Source organism: Geotrypetes seraphini, chromosome 6 (assembly GCF_902459505.1).
Source record: "Geotrypetes seraphini chromosome 6, aGeoSer1.1, whole genome shotgun sequence".
Lineage (NCBI taxonomy): Eukaryota > Metazoa > Chordata > Amphibia > Gymnophiona > Dermophiidae > Geotrypetes > Geotrypetes seraphini.
Genome location: NC_047089.1, coordinates 134,555,618 through 134,581,983, shown reverse-complemented (window position 1 = coordinate 134,581,983; position 26,366 = coordinate 134,555,618). Strand labels below are relative to the sequence as shown.

The 26,366-nt window shown below is 39.9% G+C and overlaps 1 protein-coding gene across 2 annotated transcripts in view; it reads right to left on the bottom strand.

The window, feature by feature from the left end:
• Positions 1 to 26,366, bottom strand: part of UGGT2 (UDP-glucose glycoprotein glucosyltransferase 2) — a 448,230-nt gene that overhangs the window by 77,445 nt on the left and 344,419 nt on the right. For both annotated transcript variants that reach the window (XM_033949012.1, XM_033949013.1), the window contains exons 30-31: positions 7,315 to 7,399; positions 3,619 to 3,704 (exon numbers count right to left, since the gene is read on the bottom strand). In XM_033949012.1, coding sequence (XP_033804903.1) covers positions 3,619 to 3,704; positions 7,315 to 7,399 — 171 coding nt within the window. The remainder of the gene's footprint in view (positions 1 to 3,618; positions 3,705 to 7,314; positions 7,400 to 26,366) is intronic.

Sequence of the window (26,366 nt, the reverse complement as noted above, 5' to 3'; positions counted from 1 at the left end):
GCAGAAACCAGACAACAAAGGTAGAAAAAAAATTTCTATTTATTAATTTTTTTTTTTTTGCTTTAGGATAAAGTAGTATATTAGTTGTGTTGATAATAATTTATAAACAAAGCCCTGCCAGCTGAATATCTCTTTCTCTAGTTCAGCAGCCAGAACTTTGATTTATAAGGAAGGAATAAGCTAAATATTGCAGTACTGAAGCTTGTATGGATGCTACGGGGATAGTAGTCGTGGGGACGGGACAGTGGTTGTGGAGACAAGGATGGGGTGGGGACGGGGCGATGACAGGGATGGTGGTCGCAGGGACGGGGCGGTGATGGGGACAAATTTTTTCCCAGTGTCATTCTCTAGTACCTGGGGCAATGGGGGGATTAAGTGACTTGTCCAGAGTCACAAGGAACAGCATGGGTTTGAACTCACAACCTCAAGGTGCTGAGGCTGTTGTTTTAACCACTGCATCACACTCTCCTACTGAAAAGTAGGAGTAAATGAAAGCAACATTAATACTGCTGCTTTAAGTAGGCCACACTTCTTTTTCGGTCACAATTTGGGGTAAGAGCTGGGAAGCACAAACAGTTGCCAGCTAATCCATCTAAAATGGAAATTTTATTTAGCTGTTAATTCACTTTTCAAATGCGATTAGCAATGATAATTTAAAGGTGCAAATGAGATCTAAGCAATACACTGTATTCAGCCAGTTGATCTCAGAGATATATTTATTTGCAAATCAATCTTGTCACACTGATTGAAAAATAAATTCTATCATCCCAGTTGTTGCTCTTTAAAAGCATGATGTATCATGTAGCATATGCAACAAAATTACATGTATATAATCCCTTAATACAGTATGCTATGTAAACCAATACCACAACTGCAGGGTACCTTTTGCTGCTACATTATTATACATGTCAAGTGTGAAAAAAACTGAAAGCACAAACATTCTGGAGTAGTTATTGAGTGCCATCAAAACAACAACAAAAAAGGGAAGCCTTTCTATGTTGGCCTACTGGGAGGCACAATACCTATTTATATATTAAATATTATTTACACGGAAAGACCTCAATCCAATCCAAACTAACTACTTCAACCTGCAACATCTGCTGTTCCCAAATTCAAATCCCAGCAAGATGAACTCTTACCTTCGTCCTTCCTGACCAGATGAAATAAGCAACAGTTAGAAACATAATGGCAGATAAAGGCCAAACATCCTATCCAGTCTCCCCATCCACAGCAATCATTATCTCCTTCTCTCTCTAAGAGATCCCACGTGCCTATCCCATGCCTTCTTGAATTCAGACAAAGTCTCTGTCTCCACTACTTCCTCCAGGAGACTGTTCCACACATCTATCATCCTTTCTGTAAAGGGTTGCTTGGGCTAAGTATTTCCTTAGATTATTCCTGAGTCTATCACCTCTTAACTTCATTCTATGCCCTCTCATTCCAGAGCTTCCTTTCAAATGAAAGACTTGACTCATGTGCATTTATGCCACGTAGGCATTTAAACATCTCCATCATATCTCCCCTCTCCTGCCTTGCTTCTAAAGTAGACTGCTCAGTTTGTTTACAAACACACTTATGTAATCAAGAAAATTAGCAATCTGCGGGCATGTAATACTGAAATAATTAATTATTTTAAAAAGCTTGGTATTTTCTGCTCCTGTTCATACTGCTGCTCATATTCCTAAAGCAACTGATCCAATGATAAAATATAAAAGAGAAGGCTACTCCAAGGAAACCGTTCTCAGGTACTTCCCTAAATGTGGAAGGCACAAAAAGATGTTATGTTATCTTAGCCACATGATATAGCTAGATAGAAATAATAACTACAGAATTGCTGTATCTGCCAAAATAACAATGCATCATATCCCTAGGATTTAGAGTATAAAATTCAAGTTCTCAATTCTCATGGGATATAAAATCTAATAGGCAAACAAACAGTGGAGATGTCCAATGACATAAGTGTACTCCATAGTTTCAACACTCTGCTTTATTTATGTGATGAGCTAGTCATTTTCCTCTAATAATGGTAAAAGGGTTTCCAGAGAAGCCATGCAAAACCTTTCTTTCATTAAGTATTTGCTGAGAACCCGGAAATCCAGAATTGGATGGAGACCTCCAATTTGGAGTAGAATCCTTAGCCCCTCCCCTGCAGGGGAACCTGTTGTAAGGCAATGAGCTGGAAGAAGGCTGAGAGCTCTTGGTGAATGAGGGTCTTCTGAAGGGAGCTGGTTGGAAGATGATTCGGAGGTTTTTGCTGTAAGCAAAGGGCATAGCCCTTACTCTCACCTGAAGGACCCAGTGATCTGTTTTTATGAGGCTCCAATGATGATAAGTGGTTGAGCCAACCTCCTAAGGAAAGAATCTGTGGTAAAGGTTGAGATATGCTAGTGATGTTCTCTATTATGGAGTCAAATGGACTGCTGTTTGAACTGAGGCTGCGATTGAGTCTTCTGCTGCCTCTGTTGTCTAGGATGCCTCTTATTCTAGCACCCTTAAAGGGCCTCTGTCCAGGCAGGCCCTTCCTCTTCTTCAGACCAACAGAGGTATGAGGAATCTCTCCGCCTGATCCCTCCAGCCTCCACTGGAAGAGCACCAATGTTGCTGGCAGGAAGCTCCACCCACCCAATGTGCACCAAGTTCCAGCACCCTTAAAGGTCTTCCATCAAGGTGGGCCCTCCCACTGGCAGGCCATACCAATGTGGCCCTTCGTTTGGACTGAGAGGAAGTTCTGGACAAATCTCCAGAAGAGATACAAGCCACTTGCTGATTTCAGGCTTGCAGGCAATACATAATAAAACAAATAAAATAAATTTAAGCAGCAGTTATCTTAGATGGATTGTTAGTGTCCTCCTCCTGGCCTACTTTATTTAAAACCAAGCAAAATATGTCTTCTGTTAGGCTCCAATCAAGGATTTTTCCAGTTCCTCCACATCTCTCACAGTTTTGCAATCCATAAATCATTATCTTGCACTGATGCTACCATCTCTGCCACCTGATCAACTGTAACCCACATCTTTAGGTGAGCTTCTACAGGAATCAAACATTTTCTGCAATGTTTTAGTTGTGTTGAACAGGGTCAAGGGGCCTGGCCACACTTTGTCCAAGGTCTCCATGACACCTGTCTTTTTTTGTTACAGCTCTTTTGCTCGTTCTTTGAGTTCTGACTTTCAGTCAGGCTGGATAAGATGTTTCTTTGGGCACATTAACCTCCTCAGGGGTATAGTTATCAAAGTAAACTACCATTAAGATGTGTATTTTAACATTAACTCATGCTATTTTTGCATAGGTTCCCATTTAATGCAATGAGAGTGGGTTAGTAATAATCGGGGTTAACAGTAAAATAACCCTCTTAAGGTAGCCCATATTGATAACTCTCCCCCCTCAGTAAGCAATTCAATTATCACTGACATCACATTGACCTTTGAAAGAGCACATTAAACAGTGTGCAAAATATACAAATATTGCTTTAAGCACTTGCATTAAAATTACAAGATGAACGACTATGAAAATAGTTATTTGTTCACACACTGTTTCCAGTAACAAAAATATTTATGCAATTCCTGGCTTTCTGTCTCTAATAGTCACAGATGAACTCACTTGCAGAGTCAATCCAATTACCTTATAATTGAATCCCAGACACTTGTGCTTTCTGTAGTTGTGTCACTAAGAAGATCTTCATCTACTTTATCAGGTTTTTTCTGTACCTAATGGATAAAAAAGTTATAGGAAGATGTATTTCTGGAAACTTTTTATTTGAATGAAATAACATTGATCTTTATTATGGACTAGCATATTTGAAATACAAAGTCTAGGATATTTGTTTTTAATACAATGACATCAAATAAGTTGGTAATTAATATTCATGCAGTTCTGCCTTATGTCTGCCTGTATCTTTATTTGTAAACAACAATTCCAACAGTGTCTATGTAAAAACACAAATATAAATAAAAATGATGTACGCTAAAAGAGTTAAATATTTGCTTCATTAATTTATCAGATTCTTTTAAATTTATGATAAATACAAGTCTATTGTGGAATAATGTTCACTAGTATTTTCCATATACCTGTATGAGGAAATTATATATGAGGCACCTAAATAAATAGGTACCTAACTTAATTAGTAAATTGGCTTCAATTTCATAATTGAAAAAAATAAAAATTAATTGAGTGATAGGTGCCTATTTTCTTAGGTACAATTCTACAAAAGACAGACGCGTAACTCCATAATGGATGTGTTTTGTGGCAAAGAAGGACACAGGAGCAATTCTCTAAAGGACTTAGGTACCTATAAAGTAGGCCTTTAAAACCCTGGCCTAAGTTTTAACCCTTTATTTGACATTGTTGCCCAGAAGCAACATGTGTTTCTATGGCTCTTAGGGTGATCTGTAACTCCAAATATCTGTTAGTTGGCACTGTTGCTCTCGTTCAACATCAAGTTACCATATATACTCTAATATAAACCGGGATTTTTGGGCCAAAAAACTGGCCCAAAAATGGGGGTCCCAGTTTATATTTGGGTCAATGCCCCTTCCCAGAATTTTTTAAGGCCGCGACGGCCAGGCTCTGCCCTCCTCCTTCTCCCTGCCCTATCTTCTTACCTCTGCCAATCTGGTGGAGGTGCAGCGGGTCCTCTGCCGATCGTTGGTGGAGGTGCAGCGGGCAGCAGCCCTGCTTCTAACCAGCTGCACGAATCCACTTAGTCCATCTCAGCGGCAGAGCAGCAGCGTGATTTGGTGCTGCTTCTTGGCGCTACTCCCATTAATTCACGGGAGCCTGTAAGGAAGCCGCTCAGCACCGAGAAGCAGCACCAAATTGCGCTGCTGATTTGGACTAAGTGGATCCGCACAGCCGGTTAGCAGTGGGGCAGGAGTTCAGAAAGCTTGCTCCTGCCCGCTGCACCTGCACCAACGATCGGCAGAGGATCTGCTGCACCTCCACCAGATCGGCTGAGGTAGGAAGATAGGACAGGGAGGGGGGACAGAGGGCTGAGCCTGGGAGGTAGAGTGCAGAGCCTGACAGGGGAGGATGGAAGTGTGCTGGGTGCAGAGCCTGACAGGGGAGGGGAGGATGGAAGGGTGCTGGGTACAGAGCCTGACAGGGGAGGGAAGGATGGAAGGGTGCTGGGTACAGAGCCTGACAGGGGAGGGGAGGATGGAAGGGGGCTGGGTGCAGAGCCTGACAGGCAGGACCCTTGAATATTAAGCTGCCCGACTTATATTCAAGTCAACCATTTTTCCTCCTTTTGGGGGAGGAAGGGGGTCAACTTATATTCGGATCGACTTATATTTGAGTATATACAGTACCAATTAAAAGGTTAAGTTAGGCACAATTTTGTAATAGGCACCTAAGTGTGATTGACAAGAGATAGGAACTATATTATAGGCGCCTATCTTTTTAGATGCCATTTACAGGATTTCCCCCTTAGTGTGTAAATGTAAGTGAACAAGACCCAAATGTAACAAAGAAATATGTTTCTTGATAGAAAAACAAGCAGGTGATTGGAAAAGCTCCCCTTAAAGACTGAAAATGCGAACATAGTAATTCAGTTTAATAATACACAAGATAAGCATAAAGGGGGCAATTCTTTAACAGGGTGCCTAGAATTAGGCTTCCAGAAAGCACGTGGTAGAAGCTTATTTTATAAAGGACTGTAGTCATCTACTTTTCTTTATAGAATACTAGTGTAGCATGTCTTTTTTTTTTAACCAAAAAAGCTTTATCATACAGCTGCTATATTCTGCCACAAATAACTGAAGAAGTCCAGAACTCCAGCTATTTGGAAGCATGGCTTCAGATTGTCAGGAGAGTTGAAAACAGGGGACTTGTCTTCAAGCTGTGCCCACACTAGGTACACTCTTTCTATGGAGATAGCATTAAGTCCTCCAACCATCTGTGATACCAGTTTCCCAAGCTCAAGAGTCCTAGGTCCTGTTCTGCAGCTCCAGCAGCAGTGGGGGTGGTCCTTCACTTTGACCTCTGCCTCATCTTTCATCTCTTACGCTTCAGCCTGCGCATAGTGTAACATGTCTAACATTTAAGTGCAAGCACTTACACCAGCCAAAAGCACTTACACAAGCCACAGAGATGGAATAAGGTCAAATGCCTAAGTGTAGCAGGTATGCATGTAACTTACAGTATTCTTAAGCCACATGCATAAGTGGGGACCCACCTACGTTCTGCTAAAGCTCCACCTCTGTATATGTCCCACTTGCAAATATGCACCACATAAGTATTATTTGTAAAATATCGATTAGGTGGCATGCTGAGATATACTTGTGTACGTGTGTAATGCACAAGTAGGTTGCATAATTGCCTCCAAAACACCCACAGATTCAAGGAAGCAAAACAAAGCCAGAGACTAAACAGGATTGGTGGAATTACAATAGGGAAGATAAATAAGTAAACAAGATGAGTCTGCATTAACTGATGTTTAGGAGCACTTGAAATTACTATCGGTGGATATTTCTGTACTCTGGATTAGAGAATGTCACAGGGACAAATTTTTTCCCATCCAGGCGAGTTCTTTTCCTGTCCCTGTCCCATTCTTACAAGCTCTGTCTTCATCTGCACAAGCCTCAAACACTTTAAAATCATAAATGCTCAAGGCTTGAACAGTTAAGGCAGAGCTTACAGGAATGAGGCAGGGACAGTGATAAAACTCATGGGGACGAGAGGGAGAAATTGAGTTTCTGCGGAGACAGGAACAAATTTGTAACTTACAATACACTAATTTGTCCCCGTGTCATTCTCTACTGTGGATCATTTTCCTTATTGAAAGTTGGAGCCTGCTTTAAAGGAGTAATCTTTGGTTCAAAGCTTTTACAAATTACTCCAAAGACATTTACAGGCATGTGTACCTTTTGAAAGTATCCCATTAATTTCATTTCCATATAAACGAATACAGTTCAGCAAACAGAAATTTAGGTTTCACTATCCATAATTAGATGAGAATGTTTACAAATTTTTTTTACCATTGCAGTATTTTAGCTAAGATATTAATGCTACCATCCAAAAGCAGCCAGAATCTCTAAAATATTGATGTCTTGACAACATTTGGAAAGACAAATACCATTAAATTGTCTATACCAAGCAAAATTGTAGGCCAAACCACCATACTTCACTCGTAGAAACCAATAAAAAAAATAGTTACTTGTAGCAAGCATTGTTTGATTTGATGAAAGAGGGCTACTCTGCTGCAAGTAACCATTTTTTATTGGTTTCTATGGTATTGGCCTATTGCTTGGTGTGGAAATGCATTTTTGAGCAGGTCACTGTTCCATCGATTTTGGGAAATTGGCTAAATTGTCTACATACATTTAATTTGATGATTTTGCTGTTAAAGTTGTTTAACACTACGATAACATCCTCTTGGTCTGCTGGTGAATCTGTACCAGAATGGCTATGAAAACAAAGAAAAAAAATTAGTCACTTGCTGTTACACATACACTGTGAACCGGAAAAAAAACCCCACCCATACTCCCCCAAATTTTTTTTGTTGTTATCTTCCACAGAACTCGGCTGATTCTTATGAAATTTAATGCATTGTGTCTTGAATAAAGTTGATGTAAAATACAGTGGTACCTCGGTTTACGAGTGCATCGGTTTGCGAGTGTTTTGCAAGACGAGGAAAACATTTGCAAAATCGGTGTCTCGGAAACTGAGCAAGACTCGATTTACGAGCACCCCCCCCCCCCGCAATCCGGCACCCCCCCTGCGATCTGGCACCCCCCTGCCTCGAACCGGCACCCCCCCGCCACGATTGGGCACCCCCCGCCATGATCCGACCCCCCCCCAATACAATTGGGCACCCCCCCCCCCCGCCGCTTCTTACCCTCATCTGGGCACTCTTGAAGATCGGCCTCCTCGTCTGCTGGGGCTTGAGCATCTGAGCTTGCTCAAGGCCTGCGAGCAACGTGAACTCGCAGGCCTTGAGCAAGCTCAGATGCTCAAGCCCCAGCAGACGAGGAGGCCGATCTTCAAGAGTGCCCAGATGAGGGTAAGAAGCGGCGGGGGGGGGGGGGGGTGCCCAATTGTGTTGGGGGGGATGTCGGATCGTGTCGGGGGGGGGTGCCCAATCGTGGCGGGGGGGGGGGGGGGTCAGATCGTGGCGGGGGGTGCCGGTTTGAGGCAGGGAGTGTGCCGGATCGGGGGCCTTCGAGGGGAGCAATGCCGGTTCTCGGGGGGTGGGGGGGAACGCATCAAAGCGAGTTTCCATTATTTCCTATGGGGAAACTCGCTTTGATAAATGAGCATTTTGGATTACGAGCATGCTCCTGGAACGGATTATACTCGTAATCCAAGGTACTACTGTATTGTAAATATTTTCAACCACACCACACTACCTTGTGAAATTGTTGCTATGGGATATGCACAGAAGCACTACCTTGTGAAAATGAATTGTTGCTATGGGATACGCACCGAAGCAGACGATAGTTTGTAAACAGTCTCTGTATCAAAATGGTTTTCACAGCAGAAGACCAATTTTTTTTTTTTTTTTAATTTGCATTTCAAATTAAATACAAGAATCCTCTTGTCACAGTAATACAGAGCACAATTATTAAAGAGTACATATGATTTGTCATCAAAAGTTCAAGAAAAAACATAAGAAACTATAAAATCATATAAACATTAACACAATGTCCAAAACTCTTCCTTAGACCACACAGCAATCATGGAGAAACAAGTAAGAAAGATAGAGAGATCTCTTACTATAGGAAAATTGGTTACAAACAAAACTTAACGTGGTACAAAATAAAGAAGGATCTGTTGATATCCAATGTTGTAAAATACATTTATGTCCAACAAGGAGCATCTCTTTGTGAACAAAGTTTCTTCCCCTTGCCTTGTATATCAAAAGCATTTACCAAGTTTATTAAAAATGTGTTATACTGCCTAATCAGACTTCTAGGCTATGTACATTAGCTAAAAGGTATAACATAAAATATATATAATATCACTGACTTAATAAAAATAAACATTACAGGGTGCAATTAGTATGACAGACAAAAAGCACAGTTACTTACCGTAACAGGTGTTATCCAGGGACAGCAGGCAGATATTCTTGACTGATGGGTGACGGCACCGACGGAGCCCCGGTACGGACAATTTTAGAGTGATTGCACTCTAAGAACTTTAGAAAGTTCTAGCTAGGCCGCTACGCGTGTGCGCGAGTGCCTTCCCGCCCGACAGAGGCGCGCGGTCCCCAGTAAGGATAAGCCAGCTAAGAAGCCAACCCGGGGAGGTGGGTGGGACGCAAGAATATCTGCCTGCTGTCCCTGGATAACACCTGTTACGGTAAGTAACTGTGCTTTATCCCAGGACAAGCAGGCAGCATATTCTTGACTGATGGGTGACCTCCAAGCTAACAAAAAGAGGGATGGAGGGAAGGTTGGCCATTAGGAAAACAAATTTTGTAAAACAGATTGGCCGAAGTGTCCATCCCGTCTGGAGAATGCATCCAGACAATAGTGAGATGTAAAAGTATGAACTGAGGACCAAGTAGCAGCCTTGCAGATTTCCTCAATAGGAGTGGAACGGAGGAAAGCTACAGACGCTGCCATAGCTCTAATTTTGTGGCCCGTGACAGAACCTTCCAGTGTCAGGCCCGACTGAGCATAACAGAATGAAACGCAAGCAGCAAGCCAATTAGATAGAGTGCGTTTAGATACAGGATGACCCAACTTGTTAGGATCAAAGGACAAAAACAGTTGAGGAGATGATCTGTGAGGTTTGGTGCGATCAAGATAGTAAGCCAGAGCACATTTACAATCCAAGGTATGCAAAGCCTGTTCACCTGGATTAGAATGAGGCTTTGGGAAAAAAACAGGTAGAACGATGGATTGGTTAAGGTGAAACTCAGACACAACCTTAGGAAGGAATTTTGGATGTGTACGAAGGATTACCTTATCATGGTGAAAAACAGTGAAAGGTGGATCAGCCACCAGTGCATGGAGCTCACTGACCCTCCTGGCAGAAGTGAGAGCTATTAGAAAGACCACTTTCCAAGTTAGAAATTTAAAATGCGTTGTGGCCAAAGGTTCGAAAGGAGGCTTCATTAACGCAGAAAGAACCACATTAAGATCCCATACAACAGGAGGGGCCTTAAGAGGTGGCTTCACATTGAAAAGGCCTTAAGAGGTGGCTTCACATTGAAAAGGCCCTTCATGAACCTTGAAACTAAGGGATGAGCTGAGAGGGGTTTTCCATGAATCGGCTCATGAAAAGCTGCAATAGCACTAAGGTGAACTCTTATCGAAGAGGATTTAAGACCAGAGTCAGATAAGGACAAAAGATAGTCCAACACCAGTCCCACTGCTGTAGACATGGGATTATGGTGATGTAACAGGCACCAGGAAGAAAACCGAGACTACTTTTGTTGGTAACAATGAAGGGTAGACGGTTTCCTGGAGGCATCAATAATAGAACGGACAAGCTGAGACAGGAGAGAGTGAGCCGAAGTCAGCCTGAGAGATACCAAGCTGTCAGGTGCAGAGACTGTAAGCTGGGATGAAGAAGCGTTTGCTGATGCTGTGTAAGTAGTGAAGGAAACAGTGGAAGAGGTATGGGTTCCCTGGAACTGAGTTGAAGCAGAAGGGAGAACCAATGCTGCCTGGGCCACCGTGGAGCGATGAGAATCATGGTGGCTTGTTCCCTCTTGAGCTTGAATAATGTGCGCAGCATGAGCGGAAGAGGAGGGAATGCATAAAGGAAGAGATTGGTCCAATCCAGGAGAAATGCATCGGGTTCCAGACGGTGAGGAGAGTAAAGTCTGGAGCAAAACAGGGGCAGTTGATGGTTGTGGGGAGCTGCAAAGAGATCCACTTGAGGTGTGCCCCATTGATTTTTTTGTTTTATAAATCTTTATTCATTTTCTTATGTTACAACAAGTGTTTTAAATAAATTCATTATAAACTTGAATAATCACACTTGATTAACTTACAGATTAATATCAAATTTAAAATTTCTTTAGAAAATCAATATTTTATAAAGTTATAATATTATGTAAGAAATTTAAATTAATATAATTATTATTGAATATAATAATTTCCCCTCCCTCCCTCCCTATCAATACTGAATGAGAAATCTTTATTCATTTTCATATGTTACATCAACAATATAAATTCATACTAATATTTCAGAAAACTAAATTTATATAATTCTTAGTTAATATAATAATATCCCATCCCTTCCCCCCTCCCTTCTATTCAGTAATACATGAATAAAATTTTTAAATGCTATTCTTTCCATATTTCATATTATAAATCAAGTATTAATATATTATATAATATTTAGAGATATGATCCCTTTTTCTTCTAATCAAATTCTATACATGGGAAAATTAATCATTCTTTACAATATTCAGTTAATGGTCTCCATATTTTTTGAAATTTATCTATATGTCCTTTTTGTGTTGCTATAGTGAGCTCCATTTTGTATATATGACATACAGAATTCCACCAGAATGTATAATTTAATCTGTCATGTTTTTTCCAATTGAATGTGATTTGTTGTATTGCTATTCCAGTTAAAATAAAAAGAAGTTTGTTATTACTTGATGATATTTGACTTCTTGCTCTCATAGTTGTTCCAAATAATATGGTATCATATGTCAAGGCTACCGGATTTTCTAACATCCTATTTATTTGGGGCCAGATTGATTTCCAGAATGTTAAGATGAATGGACAATAGAATAAAAGATGATCTAATGTCCCAATTTCAACATGACAATGCCAGCATCTATTTGACCTAGAGCTATCTATTTTTTGTAATCGAACAGGGGTCCAGAAAGCTCTATGTAAAAGAAAAAACCAAGTTTGTCTCATAGATGCTGATACCGTACATTTTAGCCTCCAAGACCAAAGTCGTGGCCATTGAGATGCACTAATTTGGTGCTTTATCTCAATGCTCCAAATGTCTCTAAGACCATTTTTTGGTTTTTTATTTATATAACCGGATATTAATTTATACCACTGTGCAGCTTCATGACCTGTTGAATTAATCTGGAAACACAGGAATTCCAAACTGTGATAATTAGTAAGATTTTTCCATTCAGGGAACCCTACCTGAATGGATTGCTTCAATTGCAACCATTTAAAATATTGTGTTTTTTTAAGATCAAATTTATGTTGCAATTGTGAAAACTCCAGCATCTTTCCATTTTTTATTATATCATCTAAAATATGAATACCTGCTGTCATCCAGTTTTTCCAGATTATTTTGAAACCGCCTATTTTGATCTTGGGGTTTAACCAAATCGTTTGAGTTGTTGATTTACTAATTGGAATAGGAGTTAGATTACTTATATATCTTAAAGTTTTCCATGTATCCATGAATATTTTATGTTCTTTGTATAGCCTTGGCATTTTGATACTAACTACATGACTGAGACGTAAAGGAAACATGAGTCTCCATTCAAGCCAGAACCAATCTGGAATATTATCAGTGGGCTCTGGGAGGATCCAATACATACCTTGACGTAAAATATAGGCTTGATGATACCTATAGAAGTTGGGAAAATTTACCCCTCCCTCCGCAATTGGTCTTTGTAATGTCACTAAAGCAATTCTGGGATTTTTCCCAAGCCAAATAAATTTTGTCAATACCTTATTTAACTTTGTATAAAAAGATTCTTGAAAGAAAACTGGTATCATTCCCATTTGGTAACAAACTACAGGTAAGATCATCATTTTAACTGTTTGTACTCTTCCCCACCAAGATAAATGTAAAGGATTCCATTGTTCACACATCTCTGTCACTTTTTGTAATAAACATTTTTCATTAATTTTCATTGTGTCTTCTAAATCTTTTGAAATCCAAATTCCAAGATATTTAATAGTATCCTCCTTCCAAACAAAAGAGAATGTATTAAATAAACCTTTTGTACAGTGTACATTTAATGGAAGTATTTCTGATTTATTCCAATTTATCTTATACCCTGAAAACTTTCCGAATTTATCAATTAGTTCAAGCAATTGTGGAATGGTGGATTCTGGATTCCTCAAATATAATAATAAATCATCAGCATAAGCTGATATTTTGTATTCTCTATCTGAATGAGGTATACCTTGTATTTCCTTTACTTGTTGGATTGCTAATATTAAGGGTTCTAAAACTATATCAAACAGTAAAGGAGACAAGGGACATCCTTGTCTAACTCCTCTCTGTAGATTAAATTTTTCTGAAAATGTATTATTTATATATAATCTAGCAGAGGGGGAGCTATATAATGTTTGTATCATTTGTATGAATCCAGGACTTATACCAAACCATTCCATAGCCTGATACATAAATGTCCATTCTATTCTATCAAAAGCCTTTTCTGCATCTAAAGAAACAGCAAAAGTAGGCTCATTCATTTTCTTTGTTAAGTATAACATATGGAATGCTAATCTGGTATTATGAGATGAATGTCTTTGAGCAACGAATCCTGTTTGAGGCATACCTATAATATGGGGAAGAGCATTAGCCAATCTTAATGCAAGTATTTTTGCTAATATTTTTCCATCTACATTTATTAAAGATATTGGCCTATAGTTTGAAACCAATGTGGAATCTTTATTTGGCTTTGGTAAAACAATAATTAAAGATTCTGCTATAGTGCCATTTATACATCCTTTATTAAGTTGATATTGAAAAAGATTTAATAAATAGGGTAATAATAAATTTTGAAATGTTTTATAAAATTCCACTGTATATCCATCACCACCTGGAGCGGATCCTAAGGGATTTCAAGGATCCTAAGGGATCCTAAGGGATTTCAAAGCTGTTTCTAATTCTTTTAATGATATTGGCTCTTCCAAACTTCGTTTTATATGTTCAGGAACTTTTGGACCCTCTAACATTTTCAGAAATTCTAAACCATCTTTTTCTTTATTTAAATAAGTCTCGGAAGTATAAAGAGATTTATAAAATTTTAGAAATTGTTTTAAGATAGGTTCAATTTGTGTTAATGTGTCACCTTTTTCATCTTTTATAGCAATTATTTTTGATTTCTTTTTTTTCGCTTTGAGATAATTTGCCAATATTCTTCCCGACTTATTTGAGTTTCCATAATACAATGCCTGCTGGGAGAATAAATCTTTTCTTATTATCTTTGATGAGAATTCATTGTATTTTACTTTAAGTTTTAATAATTCTTGTTGTATAGAATATTCCCATTTTTCTATTAATTTTGATTCTAAAATTTTTATTTCTGTTTCCAAATTAGAAAATTGTTTTCTATTTTGTTTATTAAGATAAGCCGAATAAGAAATAATTTGTCCTCTTATTGATACCTTAAAAGCATCCCATAATATTTCCCTAGAGATTTCATCTTTATCATTTATTTGAAAATAATCTTTCATTTTTGTTTGAAAATTCTCACAGAATATTGGGTCAGCAAGCAATGTATTATCAAATTTCCATATTGGTCTATTTGTATTTTGATCTGTGATTTTAATTTCAATCCACACTCCACCATGATCAGATAATATGATTGGATCAATGGCAGCTTGTGTTACTTGATGTGCTAGGTGTTTTAATATAAATATATAATCTATTCTTGAAAAAGAATTATGAACATGAGAACAGAAAGAAAATTCCCATCCATTAAAATGAAGTATTCGCCAAATATCTGTCAAATTACAAGTTTGTACCAAATTATCTAGTCCCATCGATTTCATATATCTACTTGGGTTTTTGTCTAATAAAGGATCCATAACAGCATTAAAATCCCCAGCTACTATTAGATTTGAAGTAGCCAGTGGTAAGATCAGTTGTTGAAGAATCTTAAAAAATTCATTTTGTTTTGAATTAGGGGCATATATATTAAACAACGTCATGGTTGTATTTCCCATGCATATTTCCACTTTTACCCATCTGCCATGAACATCTGATTCTTTTAATTTAAATAAAGCTGAGCATTTTTTATTCACTAGAATAGCAACACCTGCTTTTTTCCCTATGGCTGGTGAATAAAAACAATGCTTTATCCAACCACCTGTCAACTTATTAGATTCAATGTTTGAAAGGTGGGTCTCTTGTATGCAACATATATCTGCATTTTGCCTTTTTAAGAACAGTAATGCTTTTTTCCTTTTTATAACATGATTTAGACCATTAACATTCAAAGATATTATTTTAAGAGACATTTATAATTATAGTTTTTATAATATATTTTCTATATAATGATATATATTGTTTTTTATTAATATATTTTCCCAATATATTTAATAAATTATAATTTCCTTTTATTATTTCTATATATCCTATATATCTTTCTTTCCCATTCCCTCCCGTATCCCTATTTCCCTCCCTCCCCTCCCCCCTCTTATTAAATACGATTACTTGGGTACGCAAGATGAGGTTAGGTTAAAATAACTCCCCCAAGCTAAATTAAAATATTCTTTATTTACTACTAATAATTTATCTCCCTTTATCTAATATATTTCCTATATATCTAGCAAATAAATAATTTTCTTATATAAATTTTATATAAAAAGTTAATGTATTTAAATCCATATAAGAAAATATTATCTTATCTTTTGATAAATCTATATAAGATTTATCAATGAGATTTACAATCTTGCATAAATTTATCAAGAATCAACTTTACATTCATTATACTGATATCTAATAATATTATTATTTTAATAGTACTATGTGGATCATGAAGTGGAGTCTGTGTGTCTTAAAATGTCTTTATATAGGTATGTTTGTTGCAATCAGTCTATTTTTCAACCTTTACTCCAATTTGTGTTGTGAGGAAGAGATTTAGGTAAAATTCCCAGTTGTAAGACTCCTAGATTCTTTTCTTTCCCCCAATTTCTGTCTCCAAAAACGTTTTTGTGTTGCCTATTCAGTTCAACCTTGTAGGATTAAGTATTCCTCTCTCATTGTTTCTGCTAAATAGTCCAAGACATTCATCATTCCCTCAAGAGAGCAAGTAATGAAGATGTTTCCTGACTAGGGACTTGATTTTATTTTTGTCAGTATTGAGGACAGCCCGTCAGTCAAAGTGCCAGAGAAATAAAAGCGCTGAATAACTTTGAAGCTAGTTCAGTATTTGAGAAGGAGAAAATCAGTTACACCTTACATACAGCACAGTCTTTTTGGATTTATTCTGTGTTATTCCAGACTGAATCTCCTCTCTTTCATAACAAACTTAGCAACATTTTAGAATCAAAACGGAAGCACTTCCTATTACAGGATATTCTCTCTGTCAACCAATCTCTTTTTGTTTTGTATTTTGTAACTCCCCAGCAGCGTGATTGGAGATTTTTCCTGTCCATCAACCACATTTCCTGTTTGTATATAACCACTCCCATATTTAGTTACCATATTTACTTCTCTGTAAATTTTTCATTCGGATCTCCATTTAATCCACGTTTTCTTCTGTAAGTACATTTTCTTCAAAATGTTTATAAAACTTTCCTTTAAAAAGTATAAGTTTATGTACTTTTATAAAGTTTGTTTTATTTCTTTTATTTCCTTCATAGAATGTTGGTTTTGTATAGTTCCATGTGTGTGCTGCAGCACATGTAGTTTCAGTCTGTTGTTTTTTGAATCCACTTCAAAGTAGAGAATGACACGGTGAAAAAATTGGTCCCCGTCCCCGTCTCACCATCCCCGTCACCGCCCCGTCCCCGTCTCACCATCCTCTTCACCGCCCCGTCACCGCCACTGCCACCCCATTCACCGCCCCGTCACCGCCACTGCAATCCCATTAACTTTTCTTTATTTACGTATAAAGGAAACATTCTTTAAAACTTTAAAACTTAGTTAAATATTAGTTAATAACTATACAAAAACAAAACACGCAGAGAAAAAATTAATTAATATAAATTCTCAAAACTGACACATTTTGATCACTAAATTTAAAATAGTTATTTTTCATACAGTTTTTCAATCACTAATCTTCCACCACCCCTGGGGCTAGCAATGCAAAAACAAACACGACATGTACTTTAAATGCTTACAATGTTAGCCTATATAGTAAGTAGACGCGGCCGCTGTACCTAATCGCGGCAAAGATCTCCCTGCCGTGATTAGCATAGTGACCGCGGCTACGGCTGCAAGTCTCCCCTCCCCCCAGCGATCACGGCAGGAGGGCATCCAACCCCTCCTGTAGACCCCCCCAACGGCCCTCCCGACAATCGCAGCAGAAGGGTACCCAACCCCTCCTGCCGGTCCTCCCAATGGCCTCCCCTAAGATCGCCGGCAGGAGGGTACCCAACCCCTCCTGCTGGACCCCCCCCCCAACGAACCCTCCCACCCCGGAACCCCCTTAGTCTTACTTTCCAAGTTGGACCGGACAGCTCCTCACTCGTCTGACCAGCAGGCCTGCCTCCGTCCAAATGAGGCGGGCCCGCCCCTACCCTGCCCAACCCACAGGATCCTAGGGCCTGATTGGTCTAGGCACCTAAAGCCACTCCCGCTATAGGAGGGGCCTTAGGTGCTTGGGCCAATCAGGCCCTAGGATCCTGTGGGTTAGTCAGGGGAGGGGAGGGGCGGGCCCGCCTCATTTGGACGGAGGCAGGCCTGCTGGTCAGACGAGCGAGGAGCTGTCCGGTCCAACTTGGAAAGTAAGACTAAGGGGGTTCCGGGGTGGGAGGGTTCGTTGGGGGGGGGGTCCAGCAGGAGGGGTTGGGTACCCTCCTGCCGGCGATCTTAGGGGAGGCCATTGGGAGGACCGGCAGGAGGGGTTGGGTACCCTTCTGCTGCGATTGTCGGGAGGGCCGTTGGGGGGGTCTACAGGAGGGGTTGGGTGCCCTCCTGCCGTGATCGCTGGGGGGAGGGGAGACTTGCAGCCGTAGTAGCGGTTCCTAGAAGGGGGTACATTGGCCCACGGGGACAAACCTGTTCACCGTTTCCGCGGTCGGTGAATGGCCTTGTCCCCGTCACCGCAGCGACTGCTAGTTTTCTTCCCCGTTTTCGGCGGTGACCCGCGGCTTAAATGCGGTGGCCGCAGGTAAACCGTCACCGTGTCATTCTCTACTTCAAAGTTCTAGATTTTAACTGTAAGTCATATTATTAATAAAATCAATTCTTATATGGTGAATATTTTAGTAAAGTATTAACAGATTTATACATACTCATTTTTCTCATTAGGTTTTCCATTAAGATGTTTAGGATGTCATGGGTTGTTCATATTGATCCAGAAATTCTTGTAGTTTTGCTGGATCTGTAAAATTCTGAGTTTTATTTGCAATAGTGATCTTCATTATTGCTGGATAAAGGAGCCCATATCTAGCTCCTAAAGATTTCAGTTGTGGTCTCATATCTAAAAATTTTTTCCTTTTTAATGCAGTTTCCCTCGCAAAGTCAGGGACAATATGTATTTTTGAATCTTGACATTTGAGATTTTTATTTTCTTTAGCTAATTGACAGATTTCCAGCGCTTGTTGATGTCTCAGTAGTTTGAATATTAATGTCCTTGGTCCAGTTTGTGAAGTTTTCCTTTGTGTTGGTATCCGGTGTGCCCTTTCGATTTCCAGTGGTGTTTTAAATTTTAATGGTAGCACTTTAGGTAGAAAGTGTTCCAAAAAAGTAATAGGATTATTTTTTTCTACCCCTTCCGGTATTCCTATTATTCTTAAATTATTTCTTCTTTCACGGTTCCGGCTGTCTTCAAGGTCTTTTTTAATTTCTTCTACCTCTTTCCATATGATTTTGTTTTGTCTTGCATTTAGATTAAGTTGTTCAAAGTTATCCTCTATTAGGTTTATTCTGTTTTCTGTCACTTCCACTCTTTTAGTTAAGGCTGCTGCATCTTCAATAGCTTTTTGTAGTTTTTTGTTGCTGTCCAGAACAATTTCTTTAATTTGTCTTAATTCTTCCATTACATCGAGGTTGTCATCTGATGGCAGTGGAGCTTTTGAAGGAGTGATGCTTGGCTTCGGTTTTGATCGTTTATTACTTCCTGTACCGGATCCTCCTGCTCCTAAATCGCTTTTGTTCTGTTTGCTAGACGTCATTGTCTTTCAATATTTAGATATTTTTCTTTTGAATTTTGATTTTTTTTGTAGTAATTTCAAAAATTATAGCTTTTGATCATGGAGCTATTCGTTTACCCAACCATCGGAATGCGCGTCCAAGCCACGCCCCTAGGTGTGCCCCATTGAGAAAAAATGGACTGGAGAGTCGAGGGGTCGAGAGTCCATTCGTGAGGTTGAAGAATTCTGCTGAGTTTGTCTGCTAAGCAATTCTGTTCCCCTTGGATGTAGACTGCCTTCAGGAATAGGTGACGAGCAGTCGCCCAGGTCCAAATCTTTTGAGCTTCTTGACACAGGGGACGGGATCCCGTTCCTCCCTGTTTGTTGATGTAGTACATTGCAACTTGGTTGTCTGTGCAAATGAGTAGTACCTGAGGAAAGAGAAGATGTTTGAGGGCGTAAAACATCGCTCTGAGTTCCAGGAAATTGATGTGGTGTTTCTTTTCCTGGTTGGTCCAAAACCCCTGAGTTTGGAACTCGTTCAAGTGAGCTCCCCATGCATAGGGGGAGGAATCCGTGGTGATGACCAGTTGATGAGGAGGTAGATGGAACAGCAGACCTCTGGATAGATTTGAGGATGTCAACCACCAAAGAAGCGACTGTCAAAGAGACGAGGTCACAGATATGAGTTGTGAACAAGGATCCGTCGCTTGGGGCCACTGGGTCGCTAAGGTCCATTGAGGAGTACGTAGATGGAGACGTGCGAAGGGTGTGACATGTACTGTGGAGGCCATGTGACCCAAGAGCACCATCATGTGATTTGCAGAGATGGAAGTTTGCTGGAACACCTGCTGACAGAGATGAAGGACGGTGTGAAGGCGGTTTGGAGGAAGAAACGCCCTCATTCGAATAGTATCCAGAATGGCTCCAATGAATTGAAGTCGCTGAGTTGGAATGAGGTGCGACTTGGGTAGATTGATCTCGAACCCCAACAGTCGAAGGAAGTGAATGGTCTGATTGGTGGCTATGTGAACGGCCTGAGGAGAAGGAGCCTTGATGAGCCAGTCGTCCAGATAAGGGAAGACTTGAAAGTGGTGGGAGCGGAGATAAGCTGCGACCACAATCAGACATTTGGTGAATACCCTGGGAGAGGAGGCTAGGCCGAAGGGTAACACCTTGTATTGGTAATGATGTTGGTTGACAAGGAAGCGAAGATATTGTCTGGACATCAGATGAATCGGAATGTGAGTATACGCCTCCTTGAGATCGAGGGAACATAGCCAGTCTTCCTGAGAGAGAAGAGGGTATAGGGTGGCAAGAGATAACATCTTGAACTTCTCCTTGACCAGACATTTGTTGAGATCCCTGAGATCTAATATTGGTCTGAGATCTCCGGTCTTTTTGGGTACAACAAAGTACCGGGAATAAAATCCCAGGCCTTGCTGGTCTAGAGGAACTGGTTCGATGGCAAGTTCAAGTTTATTCAGATTTGATTAATCGCTTTATCTTAATTCAAAGCGATGTACATAATAAAATTACAATTTAAAAAGTAATACATTAAAGAATATTGACTAAACTACTGACAAATTTGACAATACTGGAAACACTTAGGAAAGAGAAGGGCTAGAAGTTACATTATAATATAAAGATGGGGAAAACATTTAGGGAAAGTACATGAGGCAGGGAAAAGAACAAAGTCTTGGAATTATTTTATAATGAAATTATTGTTGACTTATAAAGGCATCAATAAATAAAAAAGATTTCAGATTACTTTTAAATTTTTCTAAGTTGGTTTCTTGTCTCAAATGGTAGGGTAAGGAATTCCAGGTTTGGGGTGCAGTAACAGAAAAAATGTATTGGCGTCGTGTATTTATGATTTTAAGAGATGGAATTGTTAACAAATGTTGTTCAGTAGATCTAAGTGTTCTATTCGTTGTGTAAGGGATTAGTAATTTATAAATAAAGGCCGGGGTTTTAAAAGAAAGAGATTTGAAAGTGAGCAGACTAAGTTTATATATGATTCTATGAGCAACAGGAAGCCAATGAGCTTCCTTAAGAAGTGGAGTAACGTGATCGAATTTTTTGGCTTTGAAAATGAGCTTAATAGAAGTATTTTGTATGATCTGTAATCGTTTGATTTCCTTTTGAGCTATGCCTTTAAAAAGTGCATTACAGTAATCAATCTTTGAAATAATGAGAGAGTGGATAAGAATATTAAGAGAATTATTGTTAAGGAATTGTGCAACAGATTGGATTTGACGAAGCCTAAAGAAAGATGACTTTATGACATAGCTGATATGGTTATGAAAGGAAAGTTTATGGTCAAAGATGACGCCTAATATTTTAATATTGTCTACCTCTTGTAAGGGATGGTCCTTGATAGTAATCGGAAATTTAAGCTTTGGATTATCTTTCCAAGGAAACAGTAATACATTGGATTTATTAATGTTTAATGCGAGCCTGTTATTATTTAACCAAAGATGTATTTTCTCTAATTTTGCATTAATCTCTGAAGTATTTAAAGGGTTATCAATATCTATGGGGTGTAAAAGTTGAATGTCGTCAGCGTAAGCGAAGACATTAAATCCAATTGATTGGCATAGAGTTAATAATGGGGCAAGAAATATATTAAATAAGAGCGGAGACAGTATGGAACCTTGTGGGACGCCATTTACGGAAGTAAAAATATTAGAAGTAGTGTTATTAAAACAAACTGAAGAGGAACGATCTGAAAAGTATGATTGAAACCAAGAGAGCACTTGGTCTGTGATTCCTATTGATTGAAGTCTATGTAGTAATAATTCATGATCGATCGTATCGAAAGCAGATGAAAGATCTAATGAGATTAACAGAACAGACTGATGATTGTGATGGTCTAAGAAATAATGGTGATGGTCTAAGATGTGATGGTCTAAGAAATAACAGATGACTGATGATGGTCTAAGAAATAATGAATTATAGTAGACATGCCTATTAGCGAGTGTTCGGTAGAGTGATGTTGCCTGAAGCCAGTTTGGTTTGGGTGGAGAATGTTAGTTTTTTCAATGAAGTCTGAAATCTGATTAAATACTATCTTCTCGGTTAATTTTGACAAAAATGGTAGGTTGGCAATAGGTCTGTAATTTGACATGTCTTCTACACTAGTTTTGTGGTTTTTGATAATAGGATAGATGATAGAATGTTTCCAAGTTTTGGGAACGATGCCTTGTTTTAGACTTTCACTAACCAAGGTAAGAATTGCAAGACCGAAGATCGTAAAAAATCGCTTAAGAAAAAAAGGAGGAACTGAGTCGTTTTGAGAACCTTTTATGTTAATAGAGTTAATAGTGGATTTTATCTCTGTTAGATTAGGAATGTTAAAAGTGGAACATTTTGAGGATAGTACACTAGAATCAATTTGCACTTGACTAGGGGAATTTAAAGTAAAAGTGGATCTGATCTTATCAATTTTCTCAGTAAAATAAATAGCTAGTTCCTGAGCGGAGAGGTTAAGTTCACCTTCATGATTTTTCCGTTTGTTAGAGTATGTGATAGAATTTAGTATACGATAGAGAGTAGAAGAATTAGTAGCTTTTTGAATCAATCCTGAATAAAATTTTGTTTTAGCTTGATTTATTTTTGATTTATAAAATTTAGAATGATCTTTAAATAATTCTGAATTACACAATGATTTATCTTTTCTCCATTTTCGTTCAAGAGATCTTAATTGTTGTTTAATGAGTTTGAGTTCTGCTGTGTACCAAGGGTTGGTAGAATTCCTTGCTGGAATAGTTTTAGTTTGAAGAGGTGCAACTTTATCTAAAAGATGACAAATGTTCGCAGTCCAAAGTTGAAGAGAATCATCCAATGAAGAGGAGAAAAAGACAGAAAGATCTGAAGAGTATGCAGTGGAAATAGTCTCGAATGAGAGTTTATTGAGATCTCTAAATTTAATTGTTTTTTTGGAAATTTGAGGTTTTATAGCTGTGAGAAAATAAGATATTGATATCAAGTAATGATCCGACCAAGGAACTGGTTGGCTGAAATTAAAAGAGTAGTTGTCTGTTTGGAGTATTGGAATAAGTGCCATGTCAATGGAGTGTCCTAAATAGTGAGTTGGGGCTAATATAAGAGGGAACAAATCTAAATGATCAATGTGCGATAGAATATTTTTAGTTTGAGTGTTATTGGGATCATCAAAATGGATATTGAAATCACCTAAAATTAAAGGGTTCAAAGTGGAAGAACCAAAGTCAAATAGGAGAGATTGTAATTGTGTTAAGTTTTCATTATTGACTGGGGGGGGCAAATACAGAAGTAAAACATCAAGTTTAGGCTTGGTTTGAAAGGAAAATTGTAAGTATTCAATGGAAGAGCTAGAAGAGGAATAATCAATACCAATTAGTAAAGATGTACGGAAAATAACAGCTAGTCCTCCGCCGCGTTTGTAATGACGGTGATTGAATAGATATGAGAATCCGGAGGGGCAGCTATAAGAAAGGTAGGCTTCCTCACCTTCCTTTAACCAAGTTTCTGTTAGGCATAGAACGTCAAAAGAATATTGAGAGATTACATCTTTAATTAAATGGTGTTTAGTTTTTACTGATCGGACATTAATTAATCCTATATTGAATAACAAACCTTTTGAAACTGTTGGCATTGAGAAGAAGGAGGGATTGAACCTCCTGAGCGAGGAGGAGGGACTGAGCCTTGTTGGAAGCAGACTCTTTTGGCAGACTTAAAGGTGGAGGAGTCTGAAAGTTTAGGGAGTAGCCGTGGGCGATGATAGCAAGTACCCACTGGTCGGAGGTGATTGCTTCCCAGCGAGACAGAAAAACTTGTAGTCGATCTCCTATGGGCTGAGGTAGAGGACATGAGGGAGGAAGACTGGCAATGTCCTGGAGAAGAGAGTCAAAAGGGCTGCGTCGGCTTAGGTTGAGGAGCCGGCTTTACAGTAGGCTGTTGTTGCTGACGGGCCTGTTGCTGCTGCTGATGCTGTCTGCGAGGTTGAGGGGGATGAGGCTGAGCCGGTCGAGCAGAAAACCTCCTTTGATATGAGGATTGTTGCCTGAATGGACGAGGAGGCGGAGGTTTTTTCTTGTTTTTCAACAAGGTGTCCCACCTAGTTTCATGGGCGGAGAGCTTTTGTGTGGTGGTATCCATGGACTCCCCAAACAGCTCATCCCCTAGGCAAGGCGCATTGGCAAGCCGGTCCTGATGGTTTACATCCAGGTCTGAGACCCGTAGCCATGCCAACTTTCTCATTGCCACAGACATAGCAGTAGCTCGTGATGTCAGTTCAAAAGTATCATAAATTGAACGAACCATAAACTTCCTGAGTTGCAAAAGACTAGAGGTACATTGCTGAAAAGCAGGAAGTTTACGGTCCGGAATATACTTTTGAAAAGAGGTCACCTGTTGAATGAGATGCTTCAGGTAAAAGGAGAAGTGGAATGCGTAATTACCTGAACGGTTGGCCAGCATCGCATTTTGGTAAAGGCGTTTCCCAAATTTGTCCATGGCCTTTCCTTCTCTGCCAGGAGGGACAGAGGCATATACACTGGCTCCTGCAGATTTCTTCAGGGTTGACTCTACCAACAAAGATTCATGGGGAAGTTGGTGCTTGTCAAATCCTGGGATTGGAATAACTTTATACAGAGATTCCAGTTTTCTTGGGGCTCCTGGAATCGTCAAAGGAGTTTCCAGATTCTTATAAAAAGTTTCCCTCAAGATGTCATGGAGGGGTAACTTTAAAAACTCTTTAGGAGGTTGGTCAAAATCTAAAGCATCCAGAAATGCCTTGGATTTTTTAGAGTCAGACTCCAATGTAATAGAAAGGGTGTCTGACATTTCCTTTAAAAATTTGGTGATGGAGGAGTGCTCTGGCTTAGCAGCAGTATCCTGCACCGATGGTTCATCCTCATCAGATGTGTAATCTTCCTCGGTACCGAGGGGATCATCTGAGTCGTCCCACAAGTCAGGGTCCCGTACCGATTGGAAACGGCCCTGGGAAAGTGGAGTAGATGTTTCGGTGTGCTTAGTCTTGCGTACCGATTTACCTGAATGGGTGGAGACGGTACCTGGGGAATGCAGTACGGTACGGGGTTCAGAGAACGGTACCGGGTCAGAAACCGTAGGGGTAGCACGCCGCTTCGGTTCCGCTGACAGAACAGGCATGGATAAAGATTTGTGCGGTGCCGAAACAGTCGATGTCAATAAAAGAGGCTGATCGACAGACGGCACCGAAGGCTCAGTCGGTACCGATACTGGAAGGTTCGGAGTCAACAGAGCCGGGAGCAAGTGTTGAAGTTGCTCCTTAAGCTGGACCTGGAGGATAGAGGCAATGCGCTCATCCAACGTTGGTCCCGATGACACCGGTACCGGTTTTTTCTTGCTCGGTACCTTCGGTGCCGCTCGACGCTCGGGTGAAGTCGATGCCGATGACGAGGCAGTGACTTCAATGGGAGCGGAGCGTTTACGAGGCTGGCGCTCAGTCTGCAGGACTTGGCTCACTGCATGCTCGACTGGCGGGCATAGGACAGTAGGGGAAGGCTTCTTAGCCGGCTTACCTACAGGAGTCGACACCGGCGATGCATCTTGCGGTGCCGAGGTAGTCGGAGTCGATTTGGAGGAAGTCGTCGACGTCGATACCGGTGCAACTTCCATAGCGGTACCGAAAAGGATCCGCTGCTGAATTTGACGATTTTTTAAAGTTCTTTTTTGTAAAGAACTACAGCGGGTGCAGGTTTCAGCCCTATGGTCCGGACCCAGACACTGGAGGCACCACTTGTGCGGGTCGGAGAGGGAGATAGGGCGGGCACACCGCTGACACTTTTTGAAACCCGGTGACGGGGGCATGAAGGGAAAAACTGCTGTAGCAAAATCGAAGCCCGAGGCTTCGATGGTGCCAACAGGCCCCGCCGGGGCAGATTGATAAAAAAATGAAAAATAAAACAATTTTTTTTTTTTTTTTTTTTACACAAACGGTAAAGAAAAATGAAAGAAATAAATTATGAAGAAAAAAATACGCGCGAGCGGGAAGGCAAGTGAAAAGTTAGAAAAAACTTCCAACAGCCGTTGGAAACACGCGTCTTCTTAGCTCCGCGGAATTAAGAAAACTGGGGACCGCGCGCCTCTGTCGGGCGGGAAGGCACTCGCGCACGCGCGGTGCGGCCTAGCTAGAACTTTCTAAAGTTCTTAGAGTGCAATCACTCTAAAATTGTCCGTACCGGGGCTCCGTCGGTGCCGTCACCCATCAGTCAAGAATATGCTGCCTGCTTGTCCTGGGATAATAAACTAAAACAAACTGGAACAATGGGAAGAGGGGAAGAATTACAATCTTTAAAGGGAGGAACAAAAGGAAGGGGAAAGAGGACATAGTAAAGTCACTAAATCATCCTTAAAAGGACAGTTATAGTCCAAAGGTGTCATATCTAAATGAGTTGAGGTGCAATCTAAGGGACTGCACTATAATAA